Here is a 21,732-nt window from a genome sequence, read left to right as displayed (position 1 = left end):
GTCGAGATAAGGACGCTCTGGCTAAAGGTACATCAGATAATAGCTTCGGTGGCCAAATTGGCAAACTGCTGTCTCACGAGGGCTTCCTGGGCTGGGTACGGTCAGACAGGGCACTCCCACTGGCTCCTCAGTTGAAGCTACTCTGGAGCCGGACAGGCGCACTAGAAAACTCACTTGCAGTTGTTTCCTGCTGGCCATGAGTGAGCTGCCTTTTCTGAGTCCAGATGGAGGCAGATGGCCTCACATCAACAGAGGGTCTCAGAGCTCCCTGGAGGAAGGCTCTGTTACGGGCTCGGAGGCTCGCCACAGCTTAGGTGTCCTCCACGTGTCCTTCAGCGTCAGGTAAGGGAACCCTGCAGCAGAAAGGTAGGCTTCCCACCCTCTCTGCCGTCTTTTCCCACTAAATGGGTGGGTGGGGGGCCTGGGGCCTTTGGGCTGCCTGTCTAGAAAATCAGGGTGGAAGTTAGCAAGGCTGCAGTGAGTAGCTCCTCCCCCTGCCCAGGGCAGGGCCCGGGCGTTAAAACACGCTCTGTCTGATGCCCTTTGTTGTTTTCCACCAGTCTCTGCCGCACCTGTTCCCGGATTTGTCCACCACCCTCCTGTGTAGATGGAGAGGGCTTGGAAAGTGGGGGTTCTGGGGAGCACAGGGTGGAATGAAGCCTGCTGAAGGAATGCAGGCCTCACCTCAAGAATAAACAGCGTGCAAGTTACCATCTCAGAGCCAGCCAGAGACCCAGTATTCAGAGCGGCTAGTGGAGGCACGTTCCTTGGGTGGCAAGCAACCTGTAGTCACCGTGCCTCCAAGGACTCCAGAGTAGGACATAGAGGCTGAAACAGAGCTGTCAACCTGTCCAGGAGCAAGTGGGATGGAATGGAGCTGGGTTCAGGGCTGGGGAACGAGGGTCTGGCCCCTTCCGGAGCCTACTCTGCCTTTGCCTTGTGGGATTTCCTTTAAAGCAACCGTGTCGGGCCCTGGTGGAACCTCAAATCATGTCAGCAGCGGTGGGACAGGCAAATCCTCAAAGATGTCTCTTTGTACGTGGAGAGCGGACAGATAATGTGCATCTTAGGCAGCTCAGGTAAGTGACCTGGGGCCTTCTACACGTCCAAGGAGGCCTCTGGGAGGCTCTGGCTTGGTTTAAAGCCCTGTGTTGAAGTAAGTTTAAGTTGCAGAGAAAAGGCCATGCATTTGGCATTCAAGTGAAAGCTAGTGGCATGGCCAACTGTGAATGGAACCTGGTACCAAAGTGAAACCCTGAGAGTAGTCCCTGGGTAGAGTGGAAAGCCCTGCCTGACACATAACTGGTGTCTTTGCTGGGGATCAAACCCAGAGTTTTGGGCATGCTAAGTAAGCCCACCAGAGAGCCCCAGCCCCTGGGGTATTTTTTAATTGGTATTTCCACATCTGCAAAGGTCTTGTCAAGGTGTTCAGTAGGCAGAATTGAACTATTCTTTTTTTTTTTAACTTATTTATTTGTATCTTACGTACATTGGTGGTTTGCCTACGTGTGTGAGGGTGTGGAATCTCCTGGAACTAGAGTTAGAGATTCCAGCTGCCGTCCGTGTGCTGGGAACTGAACCCTGGTCCTCTGGAAGAGCAGCCAGTACTCTTAACTACCAAGCCATCTCTCCAGCCCCTTCACTCCTATTCCTGATCCCACTGGTCTTTTTCATTTTGATGGTCATCAGATACACAATGGACAACAGAGAATACTAAAAAAGAATTCATGTTAGTAACAAGTCTTAACAGCACGTTGTGTTTTCCTTGAGCCTCTCTTCGGGAGTTTACACCGCACGGAGACCAACTGTGTATATCCCATGACTTTCTCTTCATTCCAGGGGAGATTTGAACTTACTTTTTTTTTTTTTTTTTTTTTTTTTAATAAAATAGCCTTTACCTGGGGCATTGCCGATATTAACCCTCTAGACTAACTTTACCTCCCAGCCCCAGTCTGAAGCTACCTCCCATCCATGGTCCTAAAGTATTTATTAATGTTCTCCATCTTCTCCAGCCATGCTGATCTGGCCATGTGCTTCCTTTCCCTCGCTAACCCATGGCACCAGTCCATTTCCTTCTTCTTCAATCCTGTCTTTCAGATTTGAACGTTTGGACATGACTTCCATGTTTGCTTTTCTGTTCTTACATCAACCAGTCATTACCCTCGGAAGGGTTTCCTCTCCTGTCCCTGCAAACAAACCCTATAGCTATAAGTCCTTATATTTCCAGCAGCTAGGCAGGGGTTCTAGGCAGCGTATCTCAGTGTTCACAGCCCTGAGTTATCCTGCATGTGTCAATTTAAGGATTCTGACATATTTGGTTCACAAATGCTCTGACTGTGCAGCTGCTTGCAGACTGTGGGCATTTAACCCATTTTTCTTGCTCTTTCCTAGAGACAGACACAGGAAGTCTGTGTGAGAGGCAAGCATGGCACTGTTTGGATAGAGCTGAGTGTGACTCCCAGAGCTCTGTGACAGAAGCTTTCCCCCACTGTGGAAATGATGGGAGGCCTGGTGGTCTAGTGGAAGAAGGGTGGCTGTGGGGTGTAACCCTCTGAAGGGACTGAGGTAGCTCTTGCAGTGGCCAAATTAGTTCTCACCAGAGAAAGCTGATTAAGAAGGCCTGATACTTGAAGGCCTCTGGTTCCTGTCTCCTCGCGCAGTTGCTCACTCTATGCAGGCCCATGTTGGTGCCATTTACTATGCGACGTACCCAGAGGGCTGAACAGATAAGGCTATCCAGGTTTGAATTCTAAGTCTCTGAGACTGTGGGTCAACACACACATGCATGCACACATGCACACACACACACACACACACACACACACACACATGCACCCTTGAACCCACACACGCATGAACCTCTATAAATTAGCCAGCCTCAGGAGTTCAGTCTCAGCTGTTTTTCTATAGCAAATCAAAATGGATTAAGATTTCCAGCCTCCAGTTGAATCCATGAGCATTCATCCAAGCACAGCTATATGATAATACACTAAGATTAAATGAAATAATAATAATAATAATATTAACTGACAACGAATTCACTGACTGTCTTAGTCTAACTGGGTTCCTGTGAGAAAATACTCATATACTGGGTGACTTGTGAGCAAGAGTGTGTATTCCTCATACTGCAAGAGACTGACACCGCAGAAGATGGCCTAACATATCTGAAGTGTGGTGATGGCTAGGATATTTGTGAGCAAAACACTTGGCACAAGTGATTTAAGAAAGGAGAGATTTATTTTGGCTCATGGTTTCTGAGGGTTCAGTCCATCATGGTGAGAGGCATGGCAGAACAGCTTACACCCTGAAGGACAGTCAGCAGAGAGAGGAGACAGAAAGGGGTCAGAACCAGAGACACCCAAGGAGCCCTCACCCCACCCCCATGACCTACTTCTCTTCCAGCTAGTCACCATCTCCTAATGTTTCCAGAACCTTCCCACATGGCACTGCCAACGGGGGACATAAGAGGCTAGGGGCTTTTTAGAGTCAAGCCATAACAGCTGGCTTCCTCATAAGCATTTTCTAGCTTTAATCTTCCATAATGGAAGGGTTGTGGGATCTCTCCCAAGTCTCCTATGTTTCAGTTAGTTAATTAAATCAGTTTGTGTGTGCAGTGCAGGTGCATGTGTTTGTGAAGGCCAGAAATCAGCCTTGGGTGTCTTCTATCTTGTGTTTGTATTTTGCTTGTGGGTAGATTTTTGTTTGTTTTTGTGTTTTGTTTTGTTGAGACAGGGTCTCACTATGTAGCCCTGGCTGGCCTGGAACTATGTAGATCAAGCTGCTCTCAAACCCATAGATCTGCCTGGTTCTGCCTTGGGAGTTCCGGGCTTGAAGTTATATGCCACCGTGACTGGCTTCCCATTTTGTTGTCTGAGACAAGGTCTCCTGCTTTTAGCTGGAACTTACTGGTTCAGTGAGGATGGGTGGAGAGGCAGCAAGCTCCAAGGATCCTCCTGCTTCTGCCTCTTCAGTGCCAGGATTACAAGCATGCATCTTCACGCTTGCACAATGAGCAGTTTTCCAACTGAACCATCTCCCTGACCCTCAGCCTCTTTTGTAAGTAGACTTCTGATACTCCTTCAGTCTCCTGAAGGCTTGTGTGTGACTGAGACTCTACCTCTGCTGTGGCTTCTATGCTGCGTAGTAAGTTAACTGGAGAGAAGAGCGGGGGAGGAGGGAAGACACCTGAGGGTCTCTGGGTGAGGCTGAGAAGCTGCAGTCTTGCTAATGGGTGTAGTCAGCTGCAGAGGCAGACAGAGAAAGGGCAGGCGGCTGTTAGAAACACACTCTCGGTTACAAACACACTCTTGGTTAGAGAAACCACACGGGAAGGGCAGGGCTCAGGGCTGGGAAGTCAGGACATAATCCCAATGAGGGTCACTCCTCCTCTTTCTCCTCCTCCTCCTTTCCTCCTCCTCTTCTTCCTTTTCTTCCTCCTCCCCTGTGTGTGGTACAGGAAATTGAACCAAGTGCTCTACAACTGAGCCATTTCCCCAGCCCACGATCCATTTTTTTCTCTTTATTCCTCCACTTTAGTTTCAGTTTACAAATACTCTGACTGTGATAATAAGGCTTTGCAACTAGTGAAGCAGTTGAGCTAACACCCAGAAAGGCAGGGGGCGGGGGGGAGGTGGTGTTAAAGTTTCTCCAAGTGAGCTATTCTTCTAATGTCACAAAAAACAATTGCAAACAGACGACACAATATGCATGGGCAGAAAGCCACTGAGGGGGTCATGAGACCACTGAAGAATACTAAACAATATACTGTCAACATTTACAGGATTTACATCACAAAACAATGACATCTGAACGCACAGTCCTTTTAAAGGGTGCAACCATTCTCCTGTTCCTCTCTACCTGAACATGCGTGCTAATCCAGAATTTGGTCAGACAGGATTTAGGAAAGATGCTGACTGCTGTAGGAACTTATTTTTGGACCCCTTGTGGTGAAGTCAGTTTCTACAAAACTCCTGAGTAGAAGATCGTCTTTATGGTCCCGTGTGAGCTGCTCCAGCCTAGCAGAATTCCCTTGATTCAGAGCCCCCTGGCTGCATTCTTGTTTGTGAGAAAGTTTAGCAGCCTTTGGTAGGAAAGCCAGGAAAAGCCTGTCCATTCTCCAGGGGTTCTGGGACCCAGGCTAACATGTATTATGGGACAGAGCAGGGGAAGCATGTTCCTCTGTCACCTCAGGTAGTGGGCAGTTTCTACTCTAGAACTCTGCAGGAATGTTCTTGGTACCAACTGGCTAGCTTTAGCCAAGGCTCTTGGTGCATGCTGAGGTCAGTTTGCTTTTCCCAAAGGCCTCGAAGCCCAGGCCCCTCAAACTCTAACCCTCATGGTAACTTGTTAAAGCCAGAGTCACCATCTGTAGGTCTGAGAGTCTACACTCTCGGGTCTCAGAGCACAGGTCAGAAAGGCTCTAGCAATGCCATCTAGATGCCATCTAGCTGGACAGTTCTAGGGGATCACAAAAGAAATTTAGATCTTAGGGGACAAATGCTTCCAACAGCCTTCCCTGGCTTTTCTATTATAAACTTGTATTTTTCTTTCTTCCTTTCTTTCTTCTTTCCTTTTCTTTCTTTTTTTAAATAAAAATACATCTTTATATATAAAGTTAACCCACCAGTCTTTTATTATAAAAATTTATGGGAAGAGTCATTTGAATTAAAAGGGTTCATTTGCAAGGTGAAAGATTGAAAAACTTAAAACTACGTTAGTTCTTTTGTTTGTTTCTTTGCTTTGTTTTGTTTTGTTGAGACAGGCTTTCTCTGGGTAGCCTTGGCTGTCCTGGACTCACTTTGTAGACCAGGCTGGTCACAAACTCATAGAGATCTGCCCGCCTCTGCTGCCCCGAGTGCGGGGGTTACAGGCATGCACCACCGAGCCTGGCCATAAATTCTTTTTAAGCTAAGTGGAACCTACATTAAGTAAACTCTGTTATTCAACTGTTATTCTGTCTATGCAACTCAGCAAGCAGCACATAACCTTTCCCCTTTTCTGCTTCTATGAGCCAGAGCTTCCCTATCGACTCCGGCTGGTCTCCAATGGTTTTTTTGAGACAGGGTTTCTCTGTGTAGCCCTGGCTGTCCTGAACTTGCTCTGTAGACCAGGCTGGCCTGGAACTCACAGAGATCCACCTGCCTCCGCCTCCTGAGTGCTGGGAGTAAAGGTGTGTGCCACCACTGTCCAGCAACCTGTATTTTTTCTTAATCTGAATTTTCCCTACGAATGTGTGTATACGTGTGGGCGAGGGCATGCCATGGCATGTATGTGGAAAGTCAGAGGACAACGTTTGGTAATTTGTTCTCACCTTCTGCCTGCCATGTACCTCTGGGACTGAACTCAGGTCCTCAGGCTTGGCTGCAAAGTGCCTCTACTGTCTGAGCCATCTCATATGAATGCAAATCATCTTTAGACTTGGATTCGAGTCCTACCTACCACTGCACCAAGGGCAAGTGAGCTACTTTCTTGTCACCAAATCGAGAAGACACTTCCACATGGTGTTTGGCCTCTATTACTAGGCTTGTCCCCCTTTACCGGAGAGATTTATTTAGATCCTGCGATGACCCAGGGCTCAGTGAGAGGTGCAGTTAGGTTCACACTGAAGCATAGAGGGTCTGGAAAAGTGCCCCGTCTTCGTCTGAAGAGGCTCCTCCAGGGTCTTCTCTTGTTGCCCCAAGGCTCAGGAAAAACCACGCTGCTGGATGCCATCTCTGGGAGGCTGCGGCGCACGGGGACCTTGGAAGGGGAGGTGTTTGTGAACGGCCGCGCACTGCACAGGGACCAGTTCCAAGACTGCTTCTCCTACGTCCTTCAGGTGGGCACGTCCCTGGCCCCGGCCTGCCCGGGCAATGGCCCCCCTCCCCGGGGCTCCGACGACTCTGATGTCCCCTTTCCTGCAGAGCGACGTCTTTCTGAGCAGCCTCACCGTGCGTGAGACCCTGAGCTACACGGCGATGCTGGCCCTCCGCCGCAGCTCCTCAGACTTCTACAACAGGAAGGTACTTAAAGCCAAAGCTGAGTGAGAGCCACTCCCTAGGGGACAGGACCTGGGCCCCCAGCAGCTCCGTCTCCAGCCACCACCTGGCCCTCTCGTTTTCATCTTTGCTTTCACCCTTGTATTCTGCTCCGCCCCCGCAGTCCTAAGTGGCAGCTACAAGAGATGTGTAAACACCTGAAATGTGACCAGCCCAACGCAAGCCTGGTTTGTTATGGTGCCTCTTGTCCTGTCCTTCCATCACGTGGATTCAGGGAATGGAATTCAGGTGGTCAATGTCCTTATCCCCTGAGACATTTTTTTTTTTTCAAGACAGGGTTTCCCTGTGGAGCCCTGGCTATCTTAGACTCGTTTTGTAGCCCAGGCTGGCTTCGAACTCACAGAGATCCACCTGCCTCTGCCTCCCAGAGTGTTGGGATCACAGGTGTGTGCCACCGAGCCTGGCTACTGAGCCATCTTAGCTTGAAGGGGCCTCATGCAAAGGAGACTAAGTTTCCAAAATGGGTAGCTGTAAATAAACCCACCTTGACATTGTCTGGAAATATTGCTTAGTTCAGTAGAGGCCTGGGGATTCCCTCCCTCCCCCCAGGGGGAGGGAATAAATAGCCACAGGGAAGGCTGTGACTGGCAACAGGTGCGGACAGCTCCCTGGGAAGCGGGCTCCTTACCATGTGTGCACAGACTGCTTGAGAATCCTGGACAACTCTAGGAAGCAGTTAGCTCTAGGGAGCCACCCTCCCGGAGTGATGCCGTCTTTTCCCCTAAGGTTACTCAGGGAACTCAGGGGTATGACACAGGTCCTGTTTCACTAGGTTATCCTGTGGCGTAGCCTCCCGCTGCCGTTCAGCAGGCTTATACTAATAGAGCATCTCACTTCTGTCTGCTATTAGCCTGGGGAGGGGAGCTTTATCTTTATCCTGTGGAAGAAACCGAAGCCGCCCAATTCCTTCTCACTTTCTGGGACACCCTTCAGTCTGAGAAAGACATCTGCATTCTCCTGGGAGATGGGTGAGCAGACACAGGTTCATGTGACCTGGTGATCCTAACCGAGTGACAGACGAAGAAACATGCCATGCAGGCCCTCCGTGGCTCTCTGTCTCTCGGCTTGCTTTGGGGATTTTTTTTTTTTTCCAATCTGAAAAGGATAGGCAAAATGCCTCTTAACTTTTTTTTTTGAGAAGGCAGCTGGAGAGCTGGCTCTGCAGATAAGCGCTTAGAGCATTGACTGTTTTTCCAGAGGACCAGGGGTCGATTCACAGCACCCACAGGCCAAGCAAAGATCAGTTCTAGGATCCTTCAGCCTGATTCCAAGAGAAGCCTTGGTTTTTTGTTTTTGTTATTGTTTCTGATTTTTCCCAGACAAGTTTACTAGCTTACTGGTCCATCTTTGCCTCATTTCCCTTTGCATCTTCTGTAGGCCAGGGCTTCCTTTCTGCTGGTGACGCTGTCCCCTTCCTCTGGAACTCTTCTGCAAGTTACTCCCTCTTTTCCTGCAGTCTTTATTGTGGCTATTTTTTCAAAGAAATGTGCTGGTTTCTTTTTCCCCATTTTGAAAGGGGCACAATCTCATTAAAGGCAGCTGGGGACAAATTCTCTGCTCTGTTATTTCAGTCTTCCCTCTCCTTCACCCCCGGGCCTCCTGCAGACTAGGGGATTGAGGAGGACTGGGAGAGGTTGGAAGTAGAGATTTTCCAAAGTCTCTGGGGGCTGCAATAAGCTGAGGAAGGGGAGAGGGGGAGAGGCCAGCCTTCTCAGAAAGTCAGTAAGGATTGTTTTTAAATGGTATTGGTGTGGAGAGCTGAGGCTAAGATGAGAGGTTACAGGGAGCCGCGGGGTGTGAGCAGAATGAAGAGGATTGGTGAGGGAATTAGAAGCATGGGAGTGGAGCTGTGGCTTATATGTTGGGCACTCTTTGAAGTTTCTTGAAGAGATCTGAGTAAAGATTGGAATGGCTTTTAATTACTTTTGGAAGCTGGATTATAGTCCTTTGATGTAAAACTGCAATGTGATTGGTCACTTGCGTCTCCAGGACTTACTTGGGTTACAAAGTGGATATATGGAGGTCACTTCAAACCAAATTGGATTTTTTTTTTAAGCACAGAAAATATTTATGATAATAAAATTTCAAAACCCAAACAGTTAACATAATCTATGTCATAATTATGCCTTTGGGACATTGTTTCTTTCTGATGACAGAATAGGCATTTTTGTCTCTCCAGGGACTTAAAAACTCTTATTTAAATCTAACGTATTTATTATATATTAAACCAAGGTGGATTTTAACTGCAGTGGACTTTTCTCCCCAGGGTCTGGTGAGTCTGGAAGTGGCCCTGGCCCTCTGGAGAAGTGTTCTCTCTCCTGGGTCAGCACCATAAGTGGAAGTGTCAGCGGTGCTAACAGGCGAGAGCCCTGGAGGGCTGTGTCTCTTTCAGGTAGAGGCGGTCATGGCAGAGCTGAGTCTGAGCCACGTGGCAGACCGAATGATTGGCAACTATAATTTTGGGGGAATTTCCAGTGGCGAGCGGCGCCGAGTCTCCATCGCAGCTCAGCTCCTTCAGGACCCCAGTAAGTGGGGTGCAGGCCCATTGCTGGATTACCAGGGTCTCTGTCCTCCACCTCTCTTCAGGTGCTTGAGGTCCTTTCCTTGTAGTCCCCAGTGAGAAATGGTTTGTGCAGGATTGAAGTCCTTGAGGTTCCCCAACGAGAGACCCCAATTTTGGGAAATGCTATGCGGTTCATTTCCTGTCGTGTCTGTCATTTGGGAGACAGTCCTCAACTTATCACAGTTCAACCTCATGGTGACGTGAAAGTGATACACATTCAACTGGACTTTGAATTTTGATCTTTTCTCAGACTAATGATAAACGGCAGCACATTCTCTCATGATGCAGTGAACCGCTGGTTAGCCGCAGTCCTGGTTAGCCATGAGGGGGTGGCAGGTACCAAGGTGCTGCAGGGTGCTGTGGTACCAAGCCATGTGCTCAGTGGCTTAGGCACAGGTTAGGGTTAGTACTAACGGCACCTTCACTTTCCACCAGGTTTTTACTCACCCGTGGGGTTACTGGGTTACTATCACTAGGACCATTTGCACTGAACATCTCATAAGAGTATCCCATCTGTGTACCTGTGATTCATCACCCTTCCACGAATATGAGGCCCTTCCTGCCCATCCTGACGTATGAGAATGGTACCACTGTGCCCTGTAGGGAAGACCAATGAGTTCTGGTATAACTAGAAGTGTCTATGCGTTGCCATGGGGAAGGGGCTATCGAGGTGAGGTGGCCAGTCTCCTGCCTCCCTCTGCCTGGTTTGGTCACTCTCCCAACTTGACAAACCTCATCACTTACATGCACCTGGGAGAGGACATTTTACACTGGATTCTGTCTTTACCCTGTGCTAGCATAGGCCTGCCTCTTCTGATGGTGCTTGGTCAGGAGATGATTAAGAAAGCCCTCATCACTTTTGGAGTAGACATGAGCTACAGTTTAAGCCTCCAAAGAACCCAGCCAATGCTTGCCCACCCTCAGACCTTGTTCCATTCTTCTGCTGAGCAAAGACCACATTAATACTGGAGAGTGGCCTGGTGTGGAACAGGGTTGAGCTAGTTAATCGATAGCTGTTCTCCCTAGCCTCCCTGAAGCCCTGCCCGCTCGCCCTATTCTCCACCAGTGTCCCCTGCATGAAGCCCAAGTAACCCGGAGTACAGACAGGCCTGATCTGGTCACTCTCCTGTCCCCAGGTGTGCTCCAGGGCTGAGAGCTGGGCCCTGCCAGCTCAGGCTCTTTGTCCTGGGCTCAGGCTGAAAGCCAGTTTCCACACAGCTACCTCTCGCCATGCAGTTGGGATGGGTGCAACAGGTCAATGGAGGACTAGTCAGAGTACTGAGTTGTAAGCGTGGAGCATGCCGGGCAGTGGCTCAGGCGTCTGACCCTTCTTTGCCGGCAGAGGTCATGCTGTTTGATGAGCCAACCACAGGACTGGACTGCATGACTGCAAATCAGATTGTTATCCTCCTAGCAAAGCTGGCTCGCAGGGACCGGATTGTGATCGTCACCATCCACCAGCCTCGCTCTGAGCTCTTCTATGTAAGGGAATGCCTCTCTTGTCTTGCATGTGTCTTGAACCAGGAATGGCAGGGTAGGGGAAGGAACACACACCAGTAATGAAAGGGAAAAGGGCCTGATTTACTCAGTACCCGACACATGCAAAACATCCCCTATACGCTAGGTCATTCGGCCCACAGTCATTTAGTCCACAAGGCAATCCTGGGGCCAAGAAGAGTCCAAGTAAAAAGGACTCAAAATGAAGTCGCTATCACAAAGTTGGTAAAATGCGGCCAACAGCAGCTGGGAGAGATGGCTCAGCTGAAATGTGCCTGCTGTATGAGTTTGGATGGCCGGTGCCTATAAAAGTTGGGCTCAGAGGCACATGTCAATATTCCTGGTGCTAGGGAGGCAAGACAGGAAGACCTCTGGATCTTGCTGGCCATTCAGTCTAGATGAACCCATGAGGGCCAGGTTCAGGTAAGAGACATTGTCTCAAAAGTACAGGGAGAACAATTGAGGAAGACACCTGATGTTGCTGTGAATCTGTATGTGTGTACATGTGCACACACACACACACACACACGGGAGGGGGCAGGCACCTGGCAATGGCATCATGGCCCAGTTAGCTATCAAAGTTCCATTTTACAGATTTTTTTATCCCCCAAAGAAACTTCATTTGCTACCCCCAGTATGAGGACTTACTATTTCAAACACAAGCAATATCCAGAACACCTCAGCTTGCTTCTGGTCACTCTCTCAGTGGTCCAGATGCGATGCTGGGGCTCAGAGCCATAAGCAATGCCCACACACAGAGGTAACCCAGGCTGGGAAGCAGGGGACGTCCTCCCTTGTCTCCAATGGCCACCTCCTCCACCACGCAAATACTGATGCGTGGCTGAGGTAACGAAGGACTATCTGGCTGCTTGGAAATGTATTTCCCATAAGGACATGGTTACCTGTCTTAGCTGGGGTTTTATCGCTGTGAAGAGACACCATGACCACAACAACTCTTCTAAAGGAAAGCATTCAGCTGGGGCTGGCTTACAGTTCAGAGGGTCAGTCCATTATCACCATGGAGGGAAGCATGGCGGCATGCAGGCAGGCACGGTGCTGGAGAGGGAGCTGAGAGTTCTCCATCTGGATTCACAGGCAGCAGGAAGAATCAGTGAGTCACCAGGCCTGGCTTGAGCTTCTGAGAACTCAAAGCTCACACCCCAGTGACACACTTCCCCCAACAAGGCCATGCCTCCTAACAGTTTAGCTGAGTCTGTGGGGGTCATGCTCACTCAGACCACCACGTCATCTGAGCATACACTAATACCGTTTGTTGCCTGAGCAGCACTTTGACAAAATCGCCATTCTGACTTATGGAGAGTTGGTGTTTTGTGGTACGCCAGAGGAAATGCTTGACTTCTTCAGTCACTGTGGCTACCCTTGTCCTGAACATTCCAACCCCTTTGATTTCTACAGTAAGTATGTATGTATATATGTTTGTTTTATGTTCACCATCATGGCTGTTTAAAATATTTTAAAATTTTAATTATTTATTGTTTATGTGTGTGTGCCCCCCTTATGTGCATTTGTGCCATGGTCTACGTGTGTAGGTCAGAGGACAACCCACCAGAGAAGTTGGTTCTCTCCTCCTGCCATGTAGGTCCTAGGGATCAAAGTTAGGTCATCAGGCTTGGCCGCAAGTGCCTTTATCTGCTAGGTCATCTTGCCAGCCCCCATCTTCCTTCTTTGATTTGCGCCTGGATGGTACTGGCTGTTCTAGGGTTTTGCTTTGGTAAGTTTTACTTTTGCTTTTGTTTGTTTTGATGTTCCTTTATTTTTCCAACAAGTTAACTTGGCGGTTCAGTTAACTTGCCACTACTGACTCACCAGAGAAGAAGGTGGGGGATCTTCTTTCAGACTGCCAGAGGAGAGCTAGTTGAGTTCTCCCAGGCAGTTGTTGGGGGCTTTTCATAGCCTTTCGGGGTAGCTTTGGGCATTTTAATGCACAGATGGTCATGGCAAGAGGAGCTTCTCTGTGGGGTGGGGTACAGAATGACCGATGAACCGTGTATCATCATCCATCGCATGAGGGCATGTGTACTTAGAAACACATGAGTTGTATCTTTTGGGGAAAACTTCTAGTGGACTTGACGTCAGTGGATACCCAAAGCAGAGAGCGAGAAATGGAGACCTACAAGCGAGTCCAGATGCTCGAATCTGCCTTCAAAGAATCTGCAATCTGTCACAAAATTCTGGAGAACATTGAAAGAACAAAACACCTGAAAACCTTACCCACAGTTCCTTTCAAGACAAAAGATCCTCCCGGAACGTTCTGTAAGCTTGCTGTTCTCTTGAGGTAAGAGCCTTGGAAATACAGTCATTTTAGGTCTTTACAGTCATTTACCAATAATGAAATAAAAGAGATCAAAACGGGCCCGTTTGGTTTTCAGGAGAGTAACAAGAAACTTAATGAGAAATAAGCAGGCGGTCATTATGCGTCTTCTTCAGAATCTCATCCTGGGTCTGTTCGTCATTTTCTACCTTCTCCGGGTCCAGAACAACATGCAAAATGGTGCTGTCCAGGACCGCGTGGGTCTGCTGTACCAGCTCGTGGCCGCCACCCCATACACCGGCATGCTCAATGCCGTGAATCTGTGTAAGCACACCTTCCGAAAAGCACACCATCACAAGGGCATTTCTGTAAGCTAAACCTGCCCCTCCCCCAACTCTCCGGGGAGAGGTAATTACTGTAGGGTCACTTTGATGCGGGGAGTGCACCAAGAGGACATCTCTGAGGGTTGAGGGATCCGGAAAACGCCAGGTGATGCAGCATTGGTGGTGCAGAATTTGGAAAGGGTGTTTATTCTAAAGTTCACTCTTGCTAGACTAGGATTTTCAGTTCACATGGACTCAGTTATCATGCTGAATCCTACTTTGGAAGAGCCAGCGCCTAATTTTCAAACCCAGTCGAGCCCTAGAGGTAGCACTGTACTGCCTGGCGCTGCGGTTTGCCTCGGAAATGGAGGCACTGGAGGAATTTCCAAAAATGTAATACCAACCGCAGGGAAGACCAGTGCTTTGTAAAGTTGGCCCTCAATGGAGGTGAGGGCAATGATTAAGTCTCTGCCTTTGCTGGGCTTTTCTGACCTCTGGGAACCACTCTTGAGTGCAGGCTGCTGTAGGGACACTATCCCATGGGAGAGGACAATGGGGCCTCAGGTCACTCACTCATGGCCCCTGTCTGTGTGTTTGCTACTTCAGAGAGGAGAAAGTCAAGTGTGGAGTCTTTGCTAGCACACTGCTCCTGGGTAGTGCATAGATTTCTGAGGTGGGAGGATTTACTGTCCTCCCACAATTAGGGAGCCTGCCCAGCTGCCTTCTTGATCCAGCCCTGACAGACCTCAAGCTCAGCTCGGATAGATAGCCTCTCCTCCCTCAGCGGTGTGGTGACTGACTGTTTCGGAACATGCCTTCTATGCCAGTTCCCATGCTGAGAGCTGTCAGTGACCAGGAGAGTCAGGACGGCCTGTACCAGAAGTGGCAGATGCTGCTGGCCTACGTACTGCACGCACTCCCCTTCAGCATCATTGCTACGGTGGTTTTCTGCAGTGTGTGCTACTGGTAAGACGGGCATTCAGTTCAGCTGGGCCACGTGGGGCTCCGGAGGGCCAGGGGGCAAAAAGAAAGGCAGCTGGCTAGTGGCTGAACCATTCCATCCGAATGACCTGCCTTTCAGGGCACATATTTTGTTACAAATAATCCCACGGAGGGTCCCAAGAGCAGGCCATTGTGACTAGGCCAGGGGACAGTATGTCCCATGCTCTGAGGGTCTGGGCTACAGCGCAGTGTTCACAGAAAGCTGGGACACCAGTACAGGACCCAGCTGGCCTTCCCAGGCTGCAGCAGTCCCTCAGCCTGAAGCTTTGCTGAAGGACCTGGCCATTACAGTTTGGTGGCTCAAGAGGGCTTCAGGAAAGAGAGTGGCCACAGGGAGAAGACACTGGGAACCCCATCACTTCGGCGGGTTTTGACTGATGGCCTCTTATTTCTTAGAACTGCATTTATTAGAACTTAGACATCTGTCATCTAACATCTGTCTTTGCCAGGTCTCTTCGCCATGTGGCTTTTCTGTAGGAAGCTGCATGGACACGAGTCAGCCCTGCTTGTTCCACCCTCCCACTAGCCAGCAAGGATGTATTCACAGGGGGCAAACACGGTCTTTGCCTTCAATGATAGTGCCTGGAGAGGGAACTAAGGCCCTTGTGTTTTCCTAGGACTCTGGGCTTGTATCCTGAAGTTGCCAGATTTGGATACTTCTCTGCTGCCCTCTTGGCCCCCCACTTAATTGGAGAACTTCTAACACTCGTGTTGCTGGGTATGGTCCAGAACCCCAACATTGTCAACAGTATAGTGGTCCTGCTGAGTGTTTCTGGGCTGCTTGTTGGCTCTGGACTGATCAGGTAAGAAGATCTGATTGGAGAGATTTGGTCTGGCAGGATTGGGCAAGGATCACCCAATGACCACCGGGAAGAAATGCAGGCGCTAAGTGGCGCTGGCTCACGCTAAGAATTTGCAGTCTGGGGGGTTTCTGCCATTTGCCAACCATGACTGCCTTAGACCTTTGTCCACTCGCTGTATGTCAGTAGGATGTTGTTTTACTGGAAATCAGGACACCACGAGGTAAGCATGTTGCTGATGTGACTTGCATGTAACAAGCTCGTAAAACAAAAGGCAGGAAAGGACCCAGATTCTCTGGGAACCTGCAGCCTGATTTACAGCCCGACAGTGTGCGTGCTACTCGCACCTGATGGGTACAAGTGGGCTCTAGTTCAGCTCTCGATTTCCGCCTTTTAAATATTTACTTTTATCTTATGTGTATGTGCGAGTGCCTGAATGTGCACCACGTGTGTGTTGGTGCCAACAGAGGCCAGAGGAGGGCAAGAGGATCCCCTTACAGATGGTTATGAGCCACCGTGTGGGTGCTGGGAACTGAACCCAGGCCCTCAGCCCCTGGTGAGCTGTCTCTTTAGAGCCCTGTACCCTAACAAAGGGAATGTGGCCTGTCCTGCTAATTCCACCCTTTTCCCACTAGCCAGCAAAGATTTATTCACAGAAGGCAAGTATGAGTACTCTGGAATTAAAATCAGTCAAGTAAGGAAAGAGCTGATAAGATGAAGTACTATTCAAGAAAGGATAAAGACCAGTGGGCACATGCCTAAGAGAGTTAGTTAGCACTCAGAGACTCTGAGTGATATGTAATTTCTCATGCCATTTTATAACTTTTTTGCCTATATCATTTTATAACCAAGCATACACACACATACAACATGCATACTTTTTATAATAGGTGGCAAAAAGGGTCAAAGACTTTAAAGAGTAAAACCTGTCCAGACAACGCTACAGTAAGTACACCACAACCCTAAGGGCGTGTGATGGCTTTGTTGATGTAGTTTAAAGGGCTGGTGAGATGTCTCAGTGGGAAATGCTCGACCTGCAAGCATGAGGACCCGAGTTTGGGGTCCCCACACCCACATAAAAGTCAGACATGGCCTGTAGATCCTGCACTTAGGGTAGGATGTGCAGAGGCAGAAGAATTGCTGGAAACAGCGTAGGCCTCAAATCACAGGCTCTAGGTTCAGTAGGAGACGGTATCACAGGAACAGGATGGACAGAGACACAGGAGGAGACATGGCATCCTCCTCTGGCCTCCTGTGTGTGCACAGAGGCTTGCACACATACACATGACAAACACACGCACACACGCTCACATATGAAGGACTAAAGTAAATGTTATCCAAACAGTCACAGGCCAGAGTTCCCTGGCAAATCTTTCTAGACTGCAATCAAATTTTAAAAGTAAAAATAAGATCCAATGGGGTGTACGTATACTCTCTTCCCATTGAGCAACATAGTACAGACAGCCGTAGGTCAATAAACAACACACGGTTCCTCCATCTTGATAGATTTCTGTGACAGAATCTTATTCTTGTCTTGAGTCTTCCACTTTGTCCCCATGTCACCAGTACAAAACCAGCCTTCTGGTCCCAAGGCTGAAGAAGCTCTCTCTGAAGCACCCCCCCACACACACACACTGTGCATGCTGTGCTCCACAAGGAGCTCCTGTCCCCTCAAGGTCTTTCTATCTCCCCCTTCTTTCGTAAGATTCCTTGTACTCTGCCCAAAGTTAGGCTATGAGTCTCAGCATCTGCTTTAATACCCTGCTGGGTAGAGTCTTTCAGAGGCCCTCTGTGATAGGCTCCTGTCCTGTTCCCTGTTTTCTCCCTCTTCTGATGTCTGTCCCCTCTGCCTTTCTGAATGAAGATTGAGCATCTTATCCAGGGTCCTCCTGTTTGTTTAGCTTCCTTAGGTGTACAGATTTTAGTATGATTATCCTATATTATATGTCTAATATCCACATATAAGTGAGTATATGCCATGTGTGTCTTCTTGCTTCTGAAATACCTCCCTGAAGATGATCTTTTCTAGATCCTACCATTTGCCTGCAAATTTCATGATTTCCTTGTTTTTAATTGCTGAGTAGTATTCAGCAATTAAAAGTAGTAGTTCACTTCTGTATATTTTTTGTAGTATTGAGGATATATATTCTATGCCTCCCAACTGCATTATGAGTTCTTTAGAGATAGGATAACTTTTAAAAAATCCCAAAGACTCTATATACTTAGGATTAATACCTAGGATTAGAGTCTTATAAAGAGAAAATATTTAAGATATATTTATGTGTATGAACAGTTTGCTTGTGTGTACTCTAAATGATTGAGCTATCTCACCAGTTCCATAATAGATTTTTACAGATAGAAACCATATAGTGCTCCAAGAGGGAATCAATATTGGCAGGAAATTTCTCCTGAGATAGAATGAAAAGAGCATGTTTTTCACAAGAATAAAGAAAGGAGGAAAAGGAAAAAAAAAAAAAGGGAAAAACCACATAAAGCAAAAACCCGATGAAGAACTTCTGCTTGCAGCCTCCTGCTTTTCTGAACCTTGTATTGTTTTATTTTGTTTTTTTTTCAATACAGGGTTTCTCTGTGTAGCCTTAGCTGTCCTGGAACTCACTCTGTAGACAAGGCTGGCCTTGAACTCACAGAGACCCGCCAGCCTCTGCCTCCTGAGTGCTGGGATCAAAGGTGTGCACCACTGCGCCCAGCTCCCCCTTGTAACCCTGAGGGCCTTCCTCTGCTCAGTCAGATGTCAGAATCCTTCCCCTGATGCAGTATGTGCTGGGTGTGCGATTTCTTGCATGTTTATTTAACGTTGAGGAAGAGAGCACCAATGGTCATGAGAGGCTCTTAAGTCTCTATTGAAATGGGCTGCCAGGTAGAAATTAAAAATGATGGAGCACCAAACTGACATGGAGGGATGGCTGAGATCTATGTGGTAGAGGAAAGACCATCAAGTGTGTGAAGAGTCACATGGTGTGAGCTTCATAAGCATACATGTTTCATATACACATATATGAAACATATATAGAGATATATATAACACATATATAATATCCACCTGGGAAGAGGTGAGACCACAAATATGAACTGCAAGGGTGTAATGAGCATGTAGTATTGGTTATTTGTATACTCCTGGCACCAACAGTTCACTTCTGTATATTTTTTATAGCATAAATATAACATATATAGTATAAATATATAAATATATAATAAATATACGATAGATATAACAAAAATGTCAACATTTATTTCTGGGTAATAGTATTTATTTACAGTTTTCAATGTTGTTTGAAGGTTTCATAGTAAGCATCATTTTTATAATAGACAGAAGATTTTATTTAGCTTAGAAACAAAGACTGTTCTTTTTTTATTTAGTAAGACTACTAGAATCTATTGATTTTCTTTCTCTTTTTTCTTTTTCTTAAGAAACATAAAAGAAATGCCCATTCCTTTTCAAATCTTGAGTTATTTTACATTCCAAAAATACTGTTGTGAGATCCTTGTGGTCAATGAGTTCTATGGGCTGAATTTTACTTGTGGTAAGTATTCCATATCACAGTACTCTTTTTATACTTTCCCGGGGAAATGTATTTTTGGAAGAAATGCAATAAGTGTGTGTGTGTGTGTGTGTGTGTGTGTGTGCCACAAGACAGACAACCTTGGATTTTTTGGGTTTGGTTCCTTCAGAGCTACCCTCTTTGTTGTTTGAAAGAGCCTCTCGCTGGGACCTGGGCTGTCTGACCAGGCTGGGCTGGCCAGCAAGCCTCAAGATGCATGCCTTCTTGTGTGTCCTCATGCTCGCACTTTATGTGGGAAAGTCAAATTCACATCATCTTGCTTCTCTAGATGTCACTTTACTAAGATAACTCTCAAAACTCCTGGAAATATTGAATTTTCATAATAAATTATTTTAAGCCTTGATCTGAAATAACCCCACCATCTTCTATGATTTAAAACAAAATTTAAGCCAGGGGAAGTGGCCCATGAGACAGGTGGATCTCTGTCAGTTCGAGGCTAGCCTGGTCTACAAAGCAAGTTCTGGACAGCCAGGGTTACACAGAGAAACCCTGTCTCCAAAACAAACAAACAACAAACAAAATTGAAAGATTTATTTATTTTGTGAGTGTTTTGCTTACGTGTACGTATGCATGCACGCTGTGTGAACACCCAGTTGCTGGTGGAGGCCAGAAGACGTGTCAGATCCCATAGAAATGGAGTTAAAAACAGCTGTAAGCAGCAAGTGGGTCCTGGGACCAAACCCATGTCCTCCACAAGTAGAAGTGCTCTTACTCTGAGCCATCTCTCCAGCCCCAGCCCATTATCTCTGATTTTCAAAGGAAAATGTTCAGTGGTCAAGTAAGTGTCCTGTGGTCAACAGCTTAAGGGCACTGTGATGTTCTTAGAAAATGGCAGGTCTATGCAATGGCCAGCGTATTCTAGACAGGCCCAGTTCCTATCTACCAAACACACCAAAGCAAGCTAATGTGGCCTCTTGTTCCCCCAAATGTGTATAGAATACAGTTGAGAAAACCCATTTTTTATGACAAAAGTCAACCTCCAGTGCCATGACGGGGCAGTGGGAACAACAGGTGCCTGCGGCCACTGGAGAGTTCAGTGGTTAAGTATGTTCAGATGGCAACGTCAGTAATTTTAGGATATATGATGGCAGGCCAAGATCAGAAATAGGGTAATGGATCTAGTCTCAAGACATAAGTAAATACTTTTTCCATCTTCAAATAAAGCCAGGATCTCCCAGACTGATTCTTGATTCATCTTACTGTTAATTCTGGATCCTCTAAAACATTGTGTGTCTTTCATGAGGAAGGCTACTTAGAGTGCTGAATGAACACTTTCTGAACTTCAGAGAAATATTTGTGAGTAAATAACCCAAGTTCATCAGAGCTGACTCTCAATCTTTTCTTTGGCAGGTGGCTCTAATTCCTCTGTGGTAATTAACCCAATGTGTTCCATCACCCAAGGAATCCAGTTCATTGAGAAAACCTGCCCAGGCGCCACATCCAGATTCACAGCAAACTTTCTGATCTTATATGCATTCATCCCAATTCTTGTCATCCTAGGGATAGTGGTCTTTAAGATCCGGGACTACTTTATTAGCAGATAGTTAGATGTCAGCCGGGAAAGGGTTTAAGGGGCAGGTGTGCCCACCGTGGACAATTGAGAAGTGCCATCTTCTAACACCACCATTCCATTTGAGGCCCTCACCTCTCCCCAGGCTTCCTAGTGCAATGAAGCTGTTCGCAGTCCTTTGCTATTCCAGCTTGTGGGGAGATGTGGTCCTTGGAAACTGACTGACCTGGTCCAAGGATGTAAATAATAATAATAATAATAATAATAATAATAATAATAATAATAATAATTCATAAACCCGTGGGACATTAGTTTGACTACGTGTTTTTTTCTAGACAGAAAAATAAGCCCTTTTAAAATTTATGTTTATCTTTGATAAAGAATTTTATAAAACAAAAGTGCATATGATTATTGACTGAGTAATACAGGAAAGGTTCTGGGTCTGACTGAGAAAGCCGCCGACAGAAGGGTTAAGGAGTTTCTGCTGCCATTTAAAACCCATACACACATATGCTTGTCCATCCGGCAGCTGCTGGACCAAGCAATGCAACTTCAAGAATACGCTAAACACTGAATGCCACATATCGAGACAAACTTCTGAGGGAAGATTGCTGTTTTTTACATTTAGCATAGTTTACCTTTTAAAATGAATTGTTACCAGACAGTATGTGACTGAGAAATGAGCTACAAAAGTCTGGAGAAGAGCTTCCCAAAGAAGAATGCACACCAGAGACTCATGTTCTTGAGCTGCAGAGAAGAAGGAAGGTGATAAACTCAAACGTGCACCCACAGTACATCATATTTCCAGGGATAAAATGATGGGTGTGGGCTATTAAAAATGAATTTTCTGCTAAATGACTGATTATCTTTCTCATTGATCTGCAAGCAATTCATGAACAAGTCTGAAATTTAATTCTCTCAGTGTTACCATAGTAACAGTGAGGCTCTCGGAGAACAAGCTCATGAACTTGTTCTGTTACTGTGACCTAGCTTGTAGAGGATGATAAATTATAGCCCCGACACGTCTCCCATTACAGTATGAAGGAAGCCACAGTGAAAGTCTGTCGCTTAGAACTGTGTTCAAGGATCTGAGGCACTGGCACATTACCAGTATAGTACTGTCAATTTTTATAAAAGGTCTGTGACA

The 21,732-nt window shown here is 47.1% G+C and overlaps 1 protein-coding gene across 1 annotated transcript; it reads left to right on the top strand.

Annotated features, from left to right (window-relative positions):
• The first annotated feature begins 55 nt into the window (after positions 1-55).
• Abcg5 (ATP binding cassette subfamily G member 5) lies at positions 56-21,440 on the top strand. Its single transcript, XM_055619039.1, has 13 exons — positions 56-342; positions 958-1,079; positions 6,681-6,817; positions 6,903-7,001; positions 9,430-9,562; positions 10,943-11,082; positions 12,383-12,512; positions 13,180-13,393; positions 13,488-13,693; positions 14,520-14,658; positions 15,312-15,497; positions 18,924-19,036; positions 20,426-21,440. The coding sequence occupies exons 1-13, from the start codon at positions 197-199 to the stop codon at positions 20,617-20,619; spliced, it is 1,959 nt and encodes a 652-aa protein (XP_055475014.1). The 5' UTR covers positions 56-196; the 3' UTR covers positions 20,620-21,440.
• Positions 21,441-21,732: the final 292 nt, after the last annotated feature.

The sequence above is a fragment of the Psammomys obesus genome, unplaced genomic scaffold, assembly GCF_907164565.1.
Source record: "Psammomys obesus unplaced genomic scaffold, mPsaObe1.curated_primary_1811, whole genome shotgun sequence".
NCBI lineage: Eukaryota > Metazoa > Chordata > Mammalia > Rodentia > Muridae > Psammomys > Psammomys obesus.
The sequence above is the reverse complement of the archived record's forward strand: the minus strand, read 5'-3'. Positions and strand labels throughout refer to the sequence as shown.